Below are 17,210 nucleotides of genomic sequence, written 5' to 3' on the forward strand. Positions count from 1 at the left end.
AATAAGTATTCCTAATCACTCAATTGGAAAGAGAATCGAGCGGTTGACTTTAGCATCTCTAGATAATCGCTCTAAAAAAGAGCATAAGTGATCATTTGTTCCGTCTATCCGCGAATGTCTGTGGGAGAGTAGCGATTTTTTCCATTCGTTTTATTGTGTAATGCACTTTACTTGTATAGTCAACCTAAGAGAATTGCCAAATTATATTCTATCTTTGCTCTTTTTCGCATCGTATGGAGACGGTTTTCTATATTTGGACACGCCGATCGATTGATTTTTTGATCGGCGATTTAAGAAGTAACGCCAGGCCTTTCTATACAGTAAAGAATTACTTAAAGGCGGATTTATATAGTCAGAATTACACTTCGAATCTACACTGTATTCGAACAGTTGTATTCGTAACGATACATTACAGGAAAATATAACAAAAAGTGGACTTCATTGTCAGTATTTTTTAATATAGTTGTCTCAAATACGTGTTTTATTCCTGGAATAAATTTATGGTGGGTAATTTGAGGAAATATAAAACATTTTATAAATGTATTTTTTCCTCAACGTGTTGCTTAAAGTCTGATAAATTAATAAAGAATTTATAAATAAAATACAATATAGATTAAATTATTTACTAAGCAATTGATCGATTTGGACAATATGGAATATATTAGTCTCATATTTTCCCAATATCTCGCTTCAGTTTTATTTTGTAACGTTATGTTTTATAAGTTACACTTCGTGTAGAGTTAGAAATTCTTATATTACATATTGTATTGTAATGAAACATTTATAATAAGAAAAATAGGAAATGTCACGGATGTTATATTATGCATCATTAAAGAGTACTGCAAATTTTATTAAATTTACATATACTTTTTTATTCATTTTGGTCACAGTCTAGCAAAGATCATTTCCATCAACAGTCATTACGTTATCATCATTATAAAGTGAGGCTTTTTTTTAAAAAAGCCTCACTCGTTCCAATATTTAATGAACGTTTTATGTACGTACGGGCAATCTAGGCTTTTGTCAAAGGTCGTACGCTTTTAAAGCTCTCGGACACGCACAAATATATGCTTGTCGATATTAACTGAGACCGTACGTGTCAACACTGTACACGAAGCCCCCTAATTCAAATCTGCCCGAGTGCCCACGGAGGCATAATGCTCCACTGGCCATCATAGTTGCAAATTTTTATGTACTTTACCAAATAATCGAACCATTTCATTTTGCTTATAACAGTTTACCAGGATTCAATTTCAGTGTTTTTAAAAATTGATATTTAAGTATTGCTATAAGCTATTTTTTCTTTTTCTCAATCATTTAACGAATGGCAAATCCAGTTTTAACGTAAATAACATCGAATTGCAATGTAATGAGATTATATATATATATAGTCGTTGTTATATAAATTTAAATGAGTGTTTATGTTTCTAACTAGTTTCGTTCCCTATATTTTAGTCGACAGTTCTTTCATTTCTTTGCTTTTTTTAAGTAATAATATCTAACTTATTTTAGGATTAACCTGTAGCTAAGAGAAATAATTAAGTCCATATTAACAAAAACGTATTAAACTAATTTTTAATTTAAAAAACTTGTTTAATTAAAAGCTCAAAAATTACGAAAATAACCAACTTAATTCCGTAGGTACAACTAATTTTTATAGGTTACAGAAGGGACGAAAAACTGGGCACCAGCGGGTAATTTACGTGAAGTAAACCTTGATGTATTTTAGTCATTTCGGTACTTTTATCGTGAAGATCCACGTATAAACATGTTTTTGTTTTCTTTTTTTTTACAATACAGCAATAATTATGTCGCAAAGATTAATTTTTTGCAATTTACTAAAATTTTACGAAATTAATAAATTTTTACTATTTTATTATTAAATTTTTCATTAATTCAGGCGCTTCGATTAAGTCTTCGATTAAAAAGTAAATGAAAAATGATGATAATGATTAATGTAATAATTTCATATTAAGATAATATCTATGAAATATTAGAAACATTATTGGAAGTAACTTTGGATTTCTAGCTTAAAAATAGAGTGAATTTGGATGCTATTTATTTATTAATAATAATGAACAGGTGTTTATCATCCCACATCCTGCAGCAATTATATATCGCCAATGGTTTTTTTTAGATGTTAAATTCAATATTAAATTTAGCTTGCAATGGAATCTTAAGTTTTAAGCAACTTAGTCTTCTATAGTTAAATATTAAAGTTTATTTCATCCCCAAATTCATAGGTTGTTAAAAGTAAGTTTTGTAAATTTGCTCGACATCTATATAGCAATTTTTGTTTAACTCGAAATGTATTTGCATAAATATAACCTGAATAAATAGCAAAAGCCTCCGTGGAAACTCTACGTAAGCATTTATATTCGTGTATCGAATGGCCACTAAGACCTTACGCGTACTAATTAGAAGTTATCTTGTTATCCCTTACATTCTCCACACAAATTTCAATTTTTTCCCATGCTTTTCTGGACATCGTTTTCCGTGTTGACGGTTGGAAGTCGTTAAAGTAATCCCTGATAACTGTTTTTAAAGTCTTCGACTGCTGTAAGGTGGAGTCGAGAAATTTTCTCTTTCACAATGCCCCAAAGCGAATTATCACGTGTTGTCGAGTCTGGACTTCGAGGAGGAGGCCACATCACACTTACCCACTGGTATCCGTCGTACCGAAACCTTACCAAAAATATGTAAATAAATAAAACAGATAATTAACAGAAAATATAATTTCACGAGTAAGGACTTTGTGGCCACTCTGTATGGTAGGATATCCATACAAAGAGAACCTCGTGATTCAGTCTGTTATAAGCAATGATTCTCATGTGTTATAATTTATATATATATATATATATATTATTTCCTTATATATATCGTAAGGATTTATGACGTATTTTCATCAAGATATCTGAGTTAATTCTCGCTGGGTACGGTTTTTTTTAAACAGCTTCTTAATATTTTCTAAGTGGAAAAGATAAAGGACAAAGGTTTATTGGATAAAAGGATTATTGTTTTATTTATTTATTTAATTCGATTTTCCTCTAACTAAAAGATAATCTGTTTCTGAAGAGGAAAGGGAGGAGTTCAATTTGGGCAAGTATCCTGTTCCTACTAGAAGTCCATTGACGTCCGTGCCGTCAGCTACGTAGTTATACTACATAGTGCACACTGATATATTTTGTCTATATATGTGCAAATATTTACATACGTAGGCTAGATCGAGCAGCCCGATTTACATCTAGCTTACAAATGTAATAGGGGTGAATAAGCTGACTCTCTGTATTTTACATCCTTCTTCGATTTTTTCATTGCAATGTAAAATATCACAATAATATATATATATATATATCGTAAAATTATTCATAAGGCAAGTTTGCGATTTCGTTATTCAATAGATATATTTTTCCGTAAATATTTCTTTTGTGTCAATTTTCGGATTAAGTAAATATTAGATTCTTAATATTATACGTGATTATTTTAAATAAAATCCAAGAAAATAGTATTTCTTTTAGTATTTATGTTAAAAATATTTATAGAATAGTAACTTATAACTATAAATTAGATATTGAATAAAAATGTTTTTGCGTTTAATGTTCCTTAACATAAACATTTTTGTAAGACACCAGAAATTTACAAACAGTATATTAATTAAATTTCTGGTTGCTGTAATTCCATTTTGTGTTTTCTTGCGATATTTAAAATGAAAAGTTTGCCTTTGTCCAATCAAAATATATGTACAGTATTTATTTTTAGTTTTCATGTACACCAATGTAAATATTTAGGCTTACATTTACAACTTGATACATGTATAGGCCTACATTTGCATTAGGCTATAGTTTATGTTTACATCACGGTAGCAGGAACATTTTAATCATCTTGCATAAGGTCTCGAGTGAATTTTCTTACAGATCTTTTATTAAATGTGTACAGTTAAACAATAAAACTTTAAATAATTCAATTTTTATAAATTAAGTCTGCGTTGCTTCTTTAGTTAAAATAACCATACCGTTCGTAGGCTAAATTAATAGAAGTTAATTTTACTTTTAAAAATGAACTTTAACATAGTTTAATTTCGAATATGAAACTTAAAATAACTTTTTAATTTTTCTAGACTAAAAAAGAAATGGAAGCTTATGGGGGATCGACTAACAGTAGGAGAGTTTTTGGTTGGAAGAAAACGAAGCGAAAACAGCACAGACAATCAGTGGACAAGTATGGATCCGTCAGCAGTATATATTCTTATCGTTCTCCATCTTATTTATATGGATCGGTATCATCCAGACAGTATCCCTGGGATACTTACGTTGACGTGCAAGAACCTATTTATGAAGACGTGATGATGGTTTCTGGTAACGATAGTTGTACGTGCGAAAGCCCTATTTATGCCGAATTATATGGACCAAAGAAGAAGAAGAAAAACGAAAACATTAGTGATAGAAGAACAAACAAAAAGTTTATTAGGGCTTTAGAAACGCGCGATCCATTTAGTTCTATAGCTTCTAGAAAATCTATCTTAGAATGTGATGTGACTGCTTATGACTTAGTGACAAATTACCTCAAATCGAAAGGTCCTTTAGACAGCGATCTCGACGATAACTTAAGTGATAATGCCGTAGAAGAGAGTGGAGAAAATACTATTACTTCACCTCCGGGTTCTACAATTTCCGAATCCGAAAGTGGTATATATTCGCATATTCGTTTAGCCGGGTATGGTGTAAGAATAGGAACGAGTTCGGACAGCACGTCGTCTACTCAGTGCAGCATAGCCTCCGACGACGGTATTTATTCGTTGCCGGAACCCGACTACGACGATAGCGACGAAGACATTCCTAGATTTAAAGATTTAAAAATTACAAGTTCTCCACTTCTCGTTCGAAAGCGGTTATCGGAAAAATTACAGCAACCGGCAATGAGAGCAGAAGTCGAAGAAACTAAATCGACGGCTAGAATCACGGTACAACCCGTTTCCAATAAGATAGAAAACGAAAAATCCACTCCTACTGTTGCCGTCAGGATTCGAAATTCTCCTAAATCTCTATCGGAAGTGAAATCGATCCTTAAGAAAACTGATAACGTTTCCGAAATTTACGTCAATAGATTACAGTTTCCTATCGTCCCCGATAAAGAATGCAGGAAAAAGAAACACGTCCACTTCAAATCTTCGTCCAGAGAAAGTCTCAATTATAACGAAGATACGGATAATGTAACCGTAACAGAAATCAAAAACGAAAAGAGTAATAGTCAGCATCACGATAACAATGGCTTTCAAACTGTAGAAGACTATTTACAGACAAACAAACGCAGTGATTTTAGCGAACTTAACGGTTTCAGGACTATCACGCCGTCACCTAAAAATCATTTGACTGTACAGTGCATCAACGACACGGAGTTTCTAAGAAACGCCAAAGAAAAAACTAGTGAATTGGTAGTCGGTGATTATCCTAATGAAATCCGTATCAATAATAACAATACTCAAAGTAACTTAAATTCCAAGCCCAATCAACAAGCGAATGGTGAGTAAAAATCAATTTAAAAGTTGGATTATTAGATAAGTTAGAATTGTATGGGTGAATTGGATCATTTTAAAAGAAATGATCACGAGAAAATTTTATTATCCTTACTAATTTCTGTATTATATGCATTTGATCTAATGGTTCGATGGAAGTTAGAAAAACAGGAAAAAAATGTATTCATTTCTCCACAGAATAAGATAAATTGATAACTAGATAATAGATGAAGTGATTGTAAAAATATAAATATATCAAAATTAGATAAAAATAATTGAAATTAAACTTTTTAAATTTAATTTTAAAAATTAAAGTCGATTAATTATTATTGATTTACGTTAGGATCTTAGAAAGTTAATTTTTTTTTCAAATAAAACTATTTTCTAATACAGAATATTTAAAAAAATCTTCACAAATTTCATTGTGGTAACTTCAAAATTAAAGGTTTCTTTCGAATTTCCTTTTGCGTGCTAAAGAAAAGTAACCATAAACAACGAAAATTGTACAGTATGATAAGAACAGAATTAAAGTTCGAACAAGGTAGTAATAATGAGCTAATCATAGTAATAAAATCAGTTAAACTGTTAAATTTACTTAAAATAACAATTCGTAAGTAGTAAGATCTATTTTATGATCTCGGCAATTTAATATTACAAGTATCTAGCTTGCTATCAGAAACAATGCATATGCTGTATAATGTGTACATGTCCCTGATTTTTAGGTCGAGATGAATAACTAGTTTTTCTAAAAATTAAATAAGTAAATAAATAAACCGGAAACAAATACGCTCTAGTGTCTGTCGTCGTGTTGCCGTCGTCATCACCCGTTTATTTGGGACCAGATTTTCGAATCCTCTCCATATTTACACCCTTTTTTTGGATTATTTGTATTGTCATCTTGTTTTTCTCCATTTTGGACCTATAACGCGACTATTATAGCTTCATCACTTGCTGTCCTGTTATAGTTTTATGTCCAACTCGTGTAAAATATCACTTTCTGCATTTTATTTTTAGTCAATGTGGTGGTCATTTTCAAACACGTAGCCTATTATTAATGATAACATGTCTACTATATTTATTTTTGCTTTATGCCAAAAATAATTTATTAAATAGCATTTTTTGTTTCATCAATGATTTGGAAAATCTTTTTAGTCTTTCTTATTGATACTCGTCTGTTGCGTAATATATTTCTTGTCTACCTTCGTTTTATCCATTTTGTTTCAAGTCTGCGTCATGCAATTTTTACATTATATTGTGTAATTCCTTTCAGACAGTGAAATTTATTGTACATTAATACTAATTGACTTAAAAAATCGAAATTCGCTAAAATTACATTCTATACATTTTTATTTTATTTCTATTGATACCTAAGCTCGTTTTTATCGTTCCAATTTTTTATTTCCTTTCATAAACTGTCAATAAATCAATAACGTATCATTTGCGTATGGTATTCTACATACAATCAAATAGCCTGTAAGCACACACTAGTAGCATAAATATCCAAAATCAGAAGCCAGAATAAGCAGTACGAGCTAATTACAGAAAATACGGCTGATTATTTTTTATGCAGCTTAACCTTTTTCCTTTTTTTCTTACTTTTGGGTAGATAGAAAGATATTTTCAACTGTTGTTTGACCAAATAAACGTTTTAGTTTAGCATATAAACAAGCAGCTTAAGTGTAGACTTAGTCTTTTTACACTTTAAACTGATCTTTGGTGTATTTCTATCTTTAATGCAAAAGTATCGATTGTTTTTTCCATAGAAGTTTCCGATGTTTATCCTGGACTCGGTATATTCTCGTATGTTTGGATAATTCTAGTATCTTAATTAGAAATAATTCTTTTTCAATGTTCATCAGATTTCCTCATATATCATACGGGCTCCCTCCCTTTAATTGCCACAATATAGATTCAATTATTATGCCTTTGTATCCTTTATCATAGCTTAACATTTATCTTTGTATACTAGTACATTTATCAATTAACAGGACTTATTATACTGAAAAATAAATATCTGCATCCATAATTTTCAAGTATAATAAGTCCTGTTAATTGATAAATGTACTAGTATACAAAAATAAATTTTAAGCTACAATATAGAAATTGCTTTCATTAGGCTACCGAATATAAAGTTCTTTTTTATACCTCTGACATTAAAATAGGCAATTGTCTAGAAAAATCATCAGGTAAGTATCAAAAGAAATATAGATAGATCTTTGTATAATGATATAGGTACAGAGTAGCATATACGCCTGTGAAAATCATTCTAATGTGGCTTGATTTCTTTGTTTATACCGTTTTGGTGGATCTATCAGGATGAGAATCTATATTTTTACGTGCAATCCGAACCACGTTCCTACCCTGCAGGGTATCGAAAGCTGCACCAAAACCGGCTGTTCTACAAACAAAACATGACTTTTACGCATATTAACATTTATTTGTATCTAAGTTTTATAAAAATGGTAAAATGAAAATAGAATAAGAGAATAAATTTAAAAATGCGACATTTATCTTTTCGACTATTAACAAATTAGTGAAAGCGGATTCCTACTTTGGCCGAGTAACTTATACCTACGTTCCACATAGCAAAAATTACTGTAGTCTGTCTGATTACAGTTTCTATAGATTCTTATTAAATTCCGGAGATTAAGTTAATTTATTGAACGCATCTGAAGATTTAATTTATTCGAATATCATCTGTTGGAGGAATCGCAACAAACTTCCAAAACCTGGCGGTAAAGCTCAGTTCTGGTTTAAAACGTTTTAAACAATACGTTCAGTTTAGGAACACGAGTATCAGTTCTATGTTTTAGTTGTTTCACTGAAAGTGCTATCTATGATATTATTTCCTAATATTGGTGGTGTTTCATCTATTTTACATCGGTAAATGCGAAGATTCCTGATGTACAGGCTTCAATATCTGAAAACTGTGACGTGATGTATCATTTTCTTGCTAATTTTTGAAATATAGGCATCGGGATTGATAAGAAACCGCCTTTATTTTCTCGGAGGTGAAAATAATGTTGGATAGTGTAATTAATTTATCCGGCATATAGGCAACGCCCTAAGATATCTGATTCTTTCTTATCCGTTTATTGTGCTGTTTCACTTCATTAAAAGTTAGCGTAGTTGTACTAACTAAATTATATTCTTCGTATTCATATATTCAAATATTTCAATATGGTTCAATACAGTATTTTATTTCCTTATTATAAAAGTTTTCTTGACATGTAATGTAGAAATCTGGTCGATTAAATCAAGACTTTTTTCAGTTAACTAATCTGTTTCCTGTAATGGTTACTGAAAGTAAGTTAATTCTCTCAACCTTGAATCCTTTATATAATTTAACAAAGTATTTCTTTACTGATCCGTATTTTTATCTTATTAGTTTACAGATGCTCTCTCCTCTTTTTCTCTTTTTTTACTTCATTTTCTCTTATAATTCATTATAATATTTTATATTTCATTTTCTGTATTACTATTATCTATTTTTTAATATTTCTCTTGATAATTTTTTGCTCAATAAAGCTGGTTTTCTTTTTTAAATGCCCTTTTCTATTTCGATTTTCATCATTAAACCATCTTTTAAAGATTTTTTTTCTCCTTTCGATTCATGATTTCTTTTGTAATCCTTCTGACGCGATTTTTCATATGCGATCATAATTAATATCATTACCACCACATTTAAATTTTCTATTTTAATTAGGTCAATATTTTCTCGTTCGAGTCACCTTTATATTATATATAAATTTAAGTCTATATATACGTTACAGTCAAAACCTGTTTTTAGTTAGAACACGTTTTAACTAGTTGAAACTAGTTTATACTGAATGTCTAGTTAAAACTAGTTTTAACTAGACAAAACTGGTTTTAACAAAGACAAGTAACAAGTAACAAGACAAAACGGGTTTTAACAAAGACATCCAGTATAAACTAGTTTCAACTAGTTAAAACGTGTTCTAACTAAAAACGGGTTTTGACTGTAACATATATATATTCATTAGTACTGAGTTGTTAAACTCTAGTCAAGTATAACTAAATATATAGGTCTATTATTTCAGTTCTTTGTAATTTCGAATGTTTTTTCTGCTGTTAGTTTCCATAGAAAGCTGCATTTAATTATTCTCTTTTCCGAAGAAGATTCTATAAACAACATTATATTATAAATTAGTATCTACAAACAAATTATATTCATTCTCTTCCGAATACGAGAATGAATATAATTTGTTTATGGATGCTAAACTAATATGTTAATTATTCGACAATTTTATTAGGTAACCATCCAGATGTCACATGACCCAAGTACGTTTCTTTTATTCTAACTTCTTTAACTACACCTATCAACATGAAGTCAAAGACCTTTGCTCGTTTTCTATAGCAATCGAGTGTTATTGCAATGCTTCCTCTATGAAATAAATCTTAATACGTTTTGGTTCTTTATTTTGGCGGGAATTTTATAGCAGGTTATCCTACCTATTTTCATTTAAGCTTGGGTCAACATAAGCTGAGTTCAATGTCTAGCCTCCGCGTTATATGAAAATAAGAGTGCTTTACTTTCCAACTATCAGTTACAATAAGGGTGGGCAACTTTTTAAAATGCCCGGCCAAATAAAGATACTTGCTTAAGGTACACGCGAGCCAAATTTTTTTTTTTTTTTTTGCTTACCACGGTCTACAGGATTGTTTTTAAAATTATTAAAATAGTGTATAATATAAAAATTGTTATAAACAATTTTATGTTATTTATTATAATAAATATATTCTATATACAAGTACTGTACATATAATTTATTTTATTTATAAGACAAACTAAATAGAAATTCCATTTATTGCATATATTTTTAAGGTAACTGTGGGCCGAACTACACAAGTTCGCGAGCCTCCCGTTGCCCGCGAACTTGTATAGTACGTATTACAGTCGTTTTAAAAATATATGTTGTCTCTGTTGAACTACACGATAAGAAATTCTTCTGTTATGAGATATTCAGATTCGATTTCTAATCCAAAACACAATTAATTTTTCATGTTGTTTGTTATGGATAAAATTAACCTGGTGGAATAAATGTAACCCTCTTCTGAACATTTTGCATAAACCTATTTAGTGTATACGGAAATTATTTTTCCAAATATGGAATTATAATCAAATCAGTTTTTACATTGAAAAAGTTTATCAGATATGATGAAAAAACTTTATTTCTCCGGGTAATTTTGTCAGAATCATGTTAATCTATGAAAATGAGATGTTGACAGAGATGGATTATTTTCGAATTAAACATGTGTGATAAATTTCGGTATATGTACTAAAGTTATATTGTTCATAAAAATTTCAGACACTGCATGATAAAATAATACTGACATAGTTAATGCGGTTTACAAATTTGAATTAATTTATGCAAAACATATCCTGTTTCATATCATTTCTTATTCGTTGATCCATTTCGTTTATATAAATACGATTTCGCAAAAATATTATGCTGTATACAACAAATACTTGCAATATAAAAGATAAACTATACATAATTTGATCACGTGTTATCCTTCGAATAGAACTAATTTTAATATGTTTACGTAATTATAAAATCGTAATCCATATTTGCGGTATCTAGTTAGCACGAAACGAATTGTTATATATTCTACGAGTATTTTATTGATTAAATAAGCATCTTTGAAAACAAAGAATATATACAAATATTAGTTCAATATATTGTATATCCACTTTCTGAATTACGTGATGACTCATTTTCATTTTATAGGAAAAAATCTGTCAATAATCAATAATGCAGAAGATCAAATAAAGAGTTCAAAGTCTTTATGTTGTCAGTTGATTTTTGGAAAGCTATTATAAGTTGTTCTTATTATATTATAGGTATAATTTACCAGCTTCTGAGTTAGTCATAATATTAGGAAAAAATTTATTTTTATTTTAAAGGAAACTGTTCACTCTTCCAATTGTTTCACATTTTGAATTTAGACCGATACTTTTTGTGTTGTAAAGCTATACTTTGTGATGAGCAACTTTTTCTGGATGCGGGTCGCAAGGGAACTTCGTAGACTTCCGGCGGGCCGCATACATTTTCTTTCTTTCTTTTTTTTTTTTATACGGAATTGCAGGCTTTAAACTCGTCGAGTACCAACATACTCCATAATTTTCAGTACACTAGATATTAAAATAATATATGCTAATGATATGCAAACTAGTAACATAGTTTATTGGTCACAACTTTTCACTGGTCAAGTTTAGTCTGAATGTTCATCGCGAATTAGAGTTACATAATGGCACGAGGCAGGAAAATAAAATTACGTTACCAAAGCCCTGGGGTACGTATATAAGAACTTCGCGGGTTGCCCATGACTGCTTTAAATATATTAACACGGTAACTACAAAGTATTTGGGATGCTGAAACTAGAAGGATAATTATAATTAAAATTGAAAAAAGAAAGGTTTAAAGAATTTGAGTAGTTTTGTTCATGATTCATACAAATTAAAATTAATTACTAGTGAAATGACTTGAGAAAAAAAAGATATAATTATTTTTTTCGAGAATTTCATTTATTTGGCAGAAGATTTGGTTAATTCAAGAAATATATTTCGGGACTTCAGTTCTAAAATAGGATCCCTGTTTTAATCAGTTTTCGTAAAGTTAATATGAAATTAAATTGTTAATTAAATTTTGTGCAACATTGCTGAAAAACGAGAGAGAAAAATTTCATACTTGACATGAGGTGATTTTTCAAATGTTTTTTATATAAAGTTTCCTAAAATGGAATAGTGTCGAGGTTTATTTATCTATATACTGTAGCCTATACATTTTCCCCCATATTTTTTCGTTACTAGAGGAACTCAATAAGGTCATTCCTCTAATAATACATTATAGGTTATTCATTTTGAAACAATAGATAATTAGCCCGAAGCAATAATTTTCGCTTTTAACTTTCTCTTTCGAAAACGTATTTATGTTTAGGCGCACGGTGATATTTCTAAAAATTTTATTCATTTTTTGTTTTCACAGAACGTGGGAATGGTGAATATTTTAACTAGAGGAATATGAAACAAAGACCCTTTGGGGATAAAAGGGCGATAACCGAGTTGTTTTGTCACCCTAGTAACCTAGTAAGATAATATTACGTCGAGTATTGTGACAAGTGTGCATTCGTTTAGTACCTAAATATCATACTGTGTTTGATGATACTGATCAATCCGAAACGAGTTGCGCGGAGATGAAACTGAGTTTACTGATAAGTCGTCTTCTCATCTTTTATTTTCTTCAATAGTAATTACTCGATTTGATCGATCGGTCTGCCTTCTTTGGGTCGTTAAATTTAAAAAAAAAAAAAAAAAAAAATCACAGTTTTGCGTGCCACTTGTAAGAAATCACCTTCGGGCTAAGAGCGTCCCAATAAAAGGGACTTCCCCACCGTACCGTGTATTTTTTAACCTGTTTGTCTGCAGCGTTTCCATGCAGTTGTGTGTTCAGTTTTAAATGCAGTCTTAGATTTTGACCTTGATTTTTTTTAATCGTAAAAACTAGTTATAATTTAGAGATTCATCTTTCTCGTTACGTCATTAGAATTTTTTTTATGTATAGGTAATGAGGGTATAAAAGTGCTGAGAACTATTTAAGCTATTTTATAAAGTTATTATTACTCAGTCTGTGAATATGCTTAAAACAAAAAATAATAATAATAAAATGTAAAACAATACAATACAAAACGAAAAATTACCTTTTTGTTTTAGTTGATTAAAACAAGTTTTGCACTTGAAGAAATTCTAGTTTCTTCTCTGCTCTGTTAACTTTTCATCTTCCCCTATCTTTTTAAAACTCAAATGTAATTTTTTCTAAATAGATATTAATTTATTTTCATACATAGAAATTGGACCGGAGCATAATCATTCCAAATAAATTTAAAAGGCGTTATAAATATATTTATTATTCGTTAACATATTAATATAAAATAATATATATTATTTAACACCCCAAATAAAAAAAAACTATATATATAAGGTGCGTCCTAGAAAGATAAAGCCAATTTGTAATTTTGTTCTAAATTACAGAATACACACAGCAACTTGTTACTGACATGCTTATATATACAGAGAGTTACATAGAAATTTAAGAACAGTAGAAGAGCATTTGAAACAAATTGCATCCTCTATTAGGAAATGAATGTTAAACAATTTTTAAAAAGTTCCTAGTACTATGTATAAGCAATATTCTTACAAATCAGACATACTTTATATGTATATGAAAGCGCAACAGTAAAATTTAACATTTATTTAGAAAATTCACTCGTATATTTCGTCTGCACTGTACGACTTGGACTAATTAATATTCTGTGTATAAATTATTAATTAATAAACTAATTGTTTCTAACTTCTTAAAAAATAAGTAGCTTAACGGATGGAGATGATAAGATTTGTAATTAAAATCAGATTTGAATATATCCGATAGTATAAATTTGTAATTATTTTTTATTTTTAGTTTTGAATATATGATAAAAACGCGTATCTTATGCAGTTTATTTTAAAATTATATGTCTATATAATGAAAAGTTGATTTAGACCTATATTAAATTATTACATGCTACCAAAATTATAAATAGAAACGAGTAAGCTGCTGTACATAACAAATAGACTATTTTTTTATATCAATTCAAAACTCGACAATGAGAAATTTTTCTTGTCACTAGCCCATCCTTTAGAGCCATACAGTACCCAAGATCCTAGAATATATTCTAGGACCTTGTACAGTACCTACAAGGGGGTTATGAGCTGGCTAAACTCTCTCAGCTTACTTGGCTTATTTAGGGCCGTCGAGAGGGGCAACTGGGAATTTTTTTTTCCGGGCCCACAGTGATTCCTACGTCTATAAATTAAGGTTAATTTTATTAATGAAGAAACATTTTACGTATTCCATTTATTCAAGAATAAATTGCAAAAGAGGCCCTCTAAGCGTTGAAAGGGCCAACTCTACTGTCTTGAACGTTACTAGTAGACTAATTATGCAACACGTTTCTGGTAATTTATTATTAATGTTCAAATATTGGCTGAAATTGTCCAATACTAATATTTCTCATATATGTCACTGAATTAATAATAAATTACATATTTACATAAAAGAAAAAATACTGTAACTAAAGTGATAAATGTTGAACTTAGCCTATCATTTTACTTAGGCTTTATTCTTTTGTTATAAGTATAATTAAATTGTTAAGTTGGAAGAGTACAATTCATATTGATATCACGCTAATGATATGTTTAACAATGATATATCTTTTAGTCCTGAACAATTTCTATAATGTAATCACGTTGAAGAAACTTGACCCAAATATAAAGTCTGTCATAAGTATTATAATATACAGTAAACCTCTTCATCGCCAATCAATAAAAAAATTGATACATTGTTTCATTGTATTCGAAAATCATCTCTTAAATTCTATTTATTGAATCTTTATTATTATTTTATGATTCAGTTTTATCTGAAATCATTATTATTAATTTTAAATTAGAAATGCATGGCCAATGAAAATAATCTTGTAGTCATTTTCAGCTAATGAAATTGCTTTCAATTTTTCTATTTCCATATGTTTAATTGACTAAATTCAATATATTTTCCACTTTTATCACTATTTTACGAAATATATATATATATATATATATATATATATATATATTTATAAACAAATAAACCCCAACGAAACTCGATATATATTTATATTTGTTTTTTCCTCCTTTTTAAAGATGAAATATAAATATAACATATAATTCATTTCTTTTATTTAATGTTAGTTTTGCAAACTTTTTATTCATTTAATTTTTATTCTTTCATAAAAGATTTCTTAATATTTTTGTGCTTTCTATATTAAAAAAAACAAATAATAAAAATATTAAGAAATCAAACAGGTTTCTATCATGTAAAATTTAATTATTCTTATGTAAATTATTTTTTAAATGCAATATTTAATCATCAGATTTAATAATCAAAATTTCAATCTTATGAATACATTTTTTTATTTCAGTAATATGTATTCAAAATGGTAATGAATCGGTCCATTCAAAAAACGGAAACTTTTCCCCCACCGTCAATACAGATGTGTGGGGGACTTTCTCAAAAAACCAGGATAAAAATGAATCTCAGAATATTTCCGTTAATCTAGAACCTGTTGAGAAACAAAACAAATTGCAACCTATGGATAAAAAAGAAAACAAAATTAATGGAACACAAAATAATGAAGTAGTTATCATACCTTGTGAAGTTCAGGTGAATACTTCTGAATCAGAAAATATTCAATGTGAACAATTTAGCAATGTTATAAAAATTCAGAATGATCCAAACAATATTAAAATTTTAATGAGTAATGATGATTGCTCAATGGAAAATAAATCTGCAGAACAAAAAACTGAAATTTATGTATCTCATCATAACACCATAGATGTTTATTCAAACAATTCAGAAAATGAAGAATGTTTACAAATGGATATTCAAGAAGAAAAGGCTAAAAATCATCATACTGAAGAATATAAAATAGTACTAAACACAGCTGAAGGTGAATTAGATGAGAAATCTGATCTTAGTAAACAATGTTTACTTAAAGAATCAATCTCCAGTTCATCTTTTCATTCCAACACAAATATAAGTAAAGTAAGTTAATATGATATTTTATTCATTATTTTTTAAAGTCAAAGTACAGTATTAGCATTATAATTATTGTTATAATAAATAAAGAAAAATGTATTTTATATCATATCTAATTAAACTGTTAAATGTCTTGTGAATTTTATGCTATGATATAAAACAAATGAATTACATAGGAAATATAAAAATAATACTTGTTCTGTTTATTTAATTAAGTTATTTTTGAGCAGAAACAATAAATGCAATAATGAATCAAATATTTTTCAGTTTGTATTTCACTAACATTATAATAAATTTTAGATATAACAAATGAAATTATATTAATTATTAATAAAGATTAATTACAAATTCAAGATAATGTTTTTAAATAGTAATAATAAAAATAATAGTTTAAACTATGATTTGATTTGGTTTAGAATCCTGATTTAAATTATCATGAGGACAATGTGCCGAATGATATAAATGATTCATCCCAGAAAGTAGTGTCGGAAAATGAACAAGTTCCAGAAGATGCAAATACTAATTCAGCAAAAACAACAGGTAAAAACTGGAAAAATTATATTTACTTGTTATTTATCATTCTTGTAATTAAATGCGATATTTTAAACAGGGTTATATAATATAGAAAATTTGCAACACAAATCATTTTTCGAAGGAGCCTCTAAAACAGAAATTCTAAGTTATTTAGAAGATGCCAAATCTAGAGGAGTTGATGATTTAACAGAAGAAGATATTCAAAGTCTAATAGATATAGATGTAAGTTAAATTTAAATCTAGAGAATGTATTCTGTTTTTAACTGTATACAGTTTATTTAATTTATGATTTTATTATTTAAAATTTTTAGACATCTTCCATATTATCAACAACAAAACAAGCATCTCCTATTGAAGAAGTTGTCCAAAGTACAATTAACATTTCTAAAGTGAGTCAAAAAAATTTTAATTTATGGTTTACATATTTTTAAATATATTAGAATGTTTGTAAAAGTTGCATCATTATTGAAGTTTTTACATCTGTTTAAATAATAATATTATTAATCTTTTAAGAAGTTTATTTTATATAA

At 28.7% G+C, this 17,210-nt stretch overlaps 1 protein-coding gene across 1 annotated transcript in view; it reads left to right on the forward strand.

The window, feature by feature from the left end:
• Window positions 1–4,117: 4,117 nt before the first annotated feature.
• The window catches only part of RhoGEF64C (Rho guanine nucleotide exchange factor at 64C), a 31,964-nt gene continuing 18,871 nt past the window's right edge, over window positions 4,118–17,210 (forward strand). The window contains exons 1-5 of the mRNA XM_067269537.1: window positions 4,118–5,519; window positions 15,530–16,152; window positions 16,563–16,686; window positions 16,757–16,902; window positions 16,992–17,069. Coding sequence (XP_067125638.1) covers window positions 4,130–5,519; window positions 15,530–16,152; window positions 16,563–16,686; window positions 16,757–16,902; window positions 16,992–17,069 — 2,361 coding nt within the window. The 5' untranslated portion in view covers window positions 4,118–4,129. The remainder of the gene's footprint in view (window positions 5,520–15,529; window positions 16,153–16,562; window positions 16,687–16,756; window positions 16,903–16,991; window positions 17,070–17,210) is intronic.

This window comes from Centruroides vittatus, unplaced genomic scaffold (genome assembly GCF_030686945.1).
Source record: "Centruroides vittatus isolate TY-2023 unplaced genomic scaffold, ASM3068694v2 contig_1079, whole genome shotgun sequence".
Taxonomy (NCBI): domain Eukaryota; kingdom Metazoa; phylum Arthropoda; class Arachnida; order Scorpiones; family Buthidae; genus Centruroides; species Centruroides vittatus.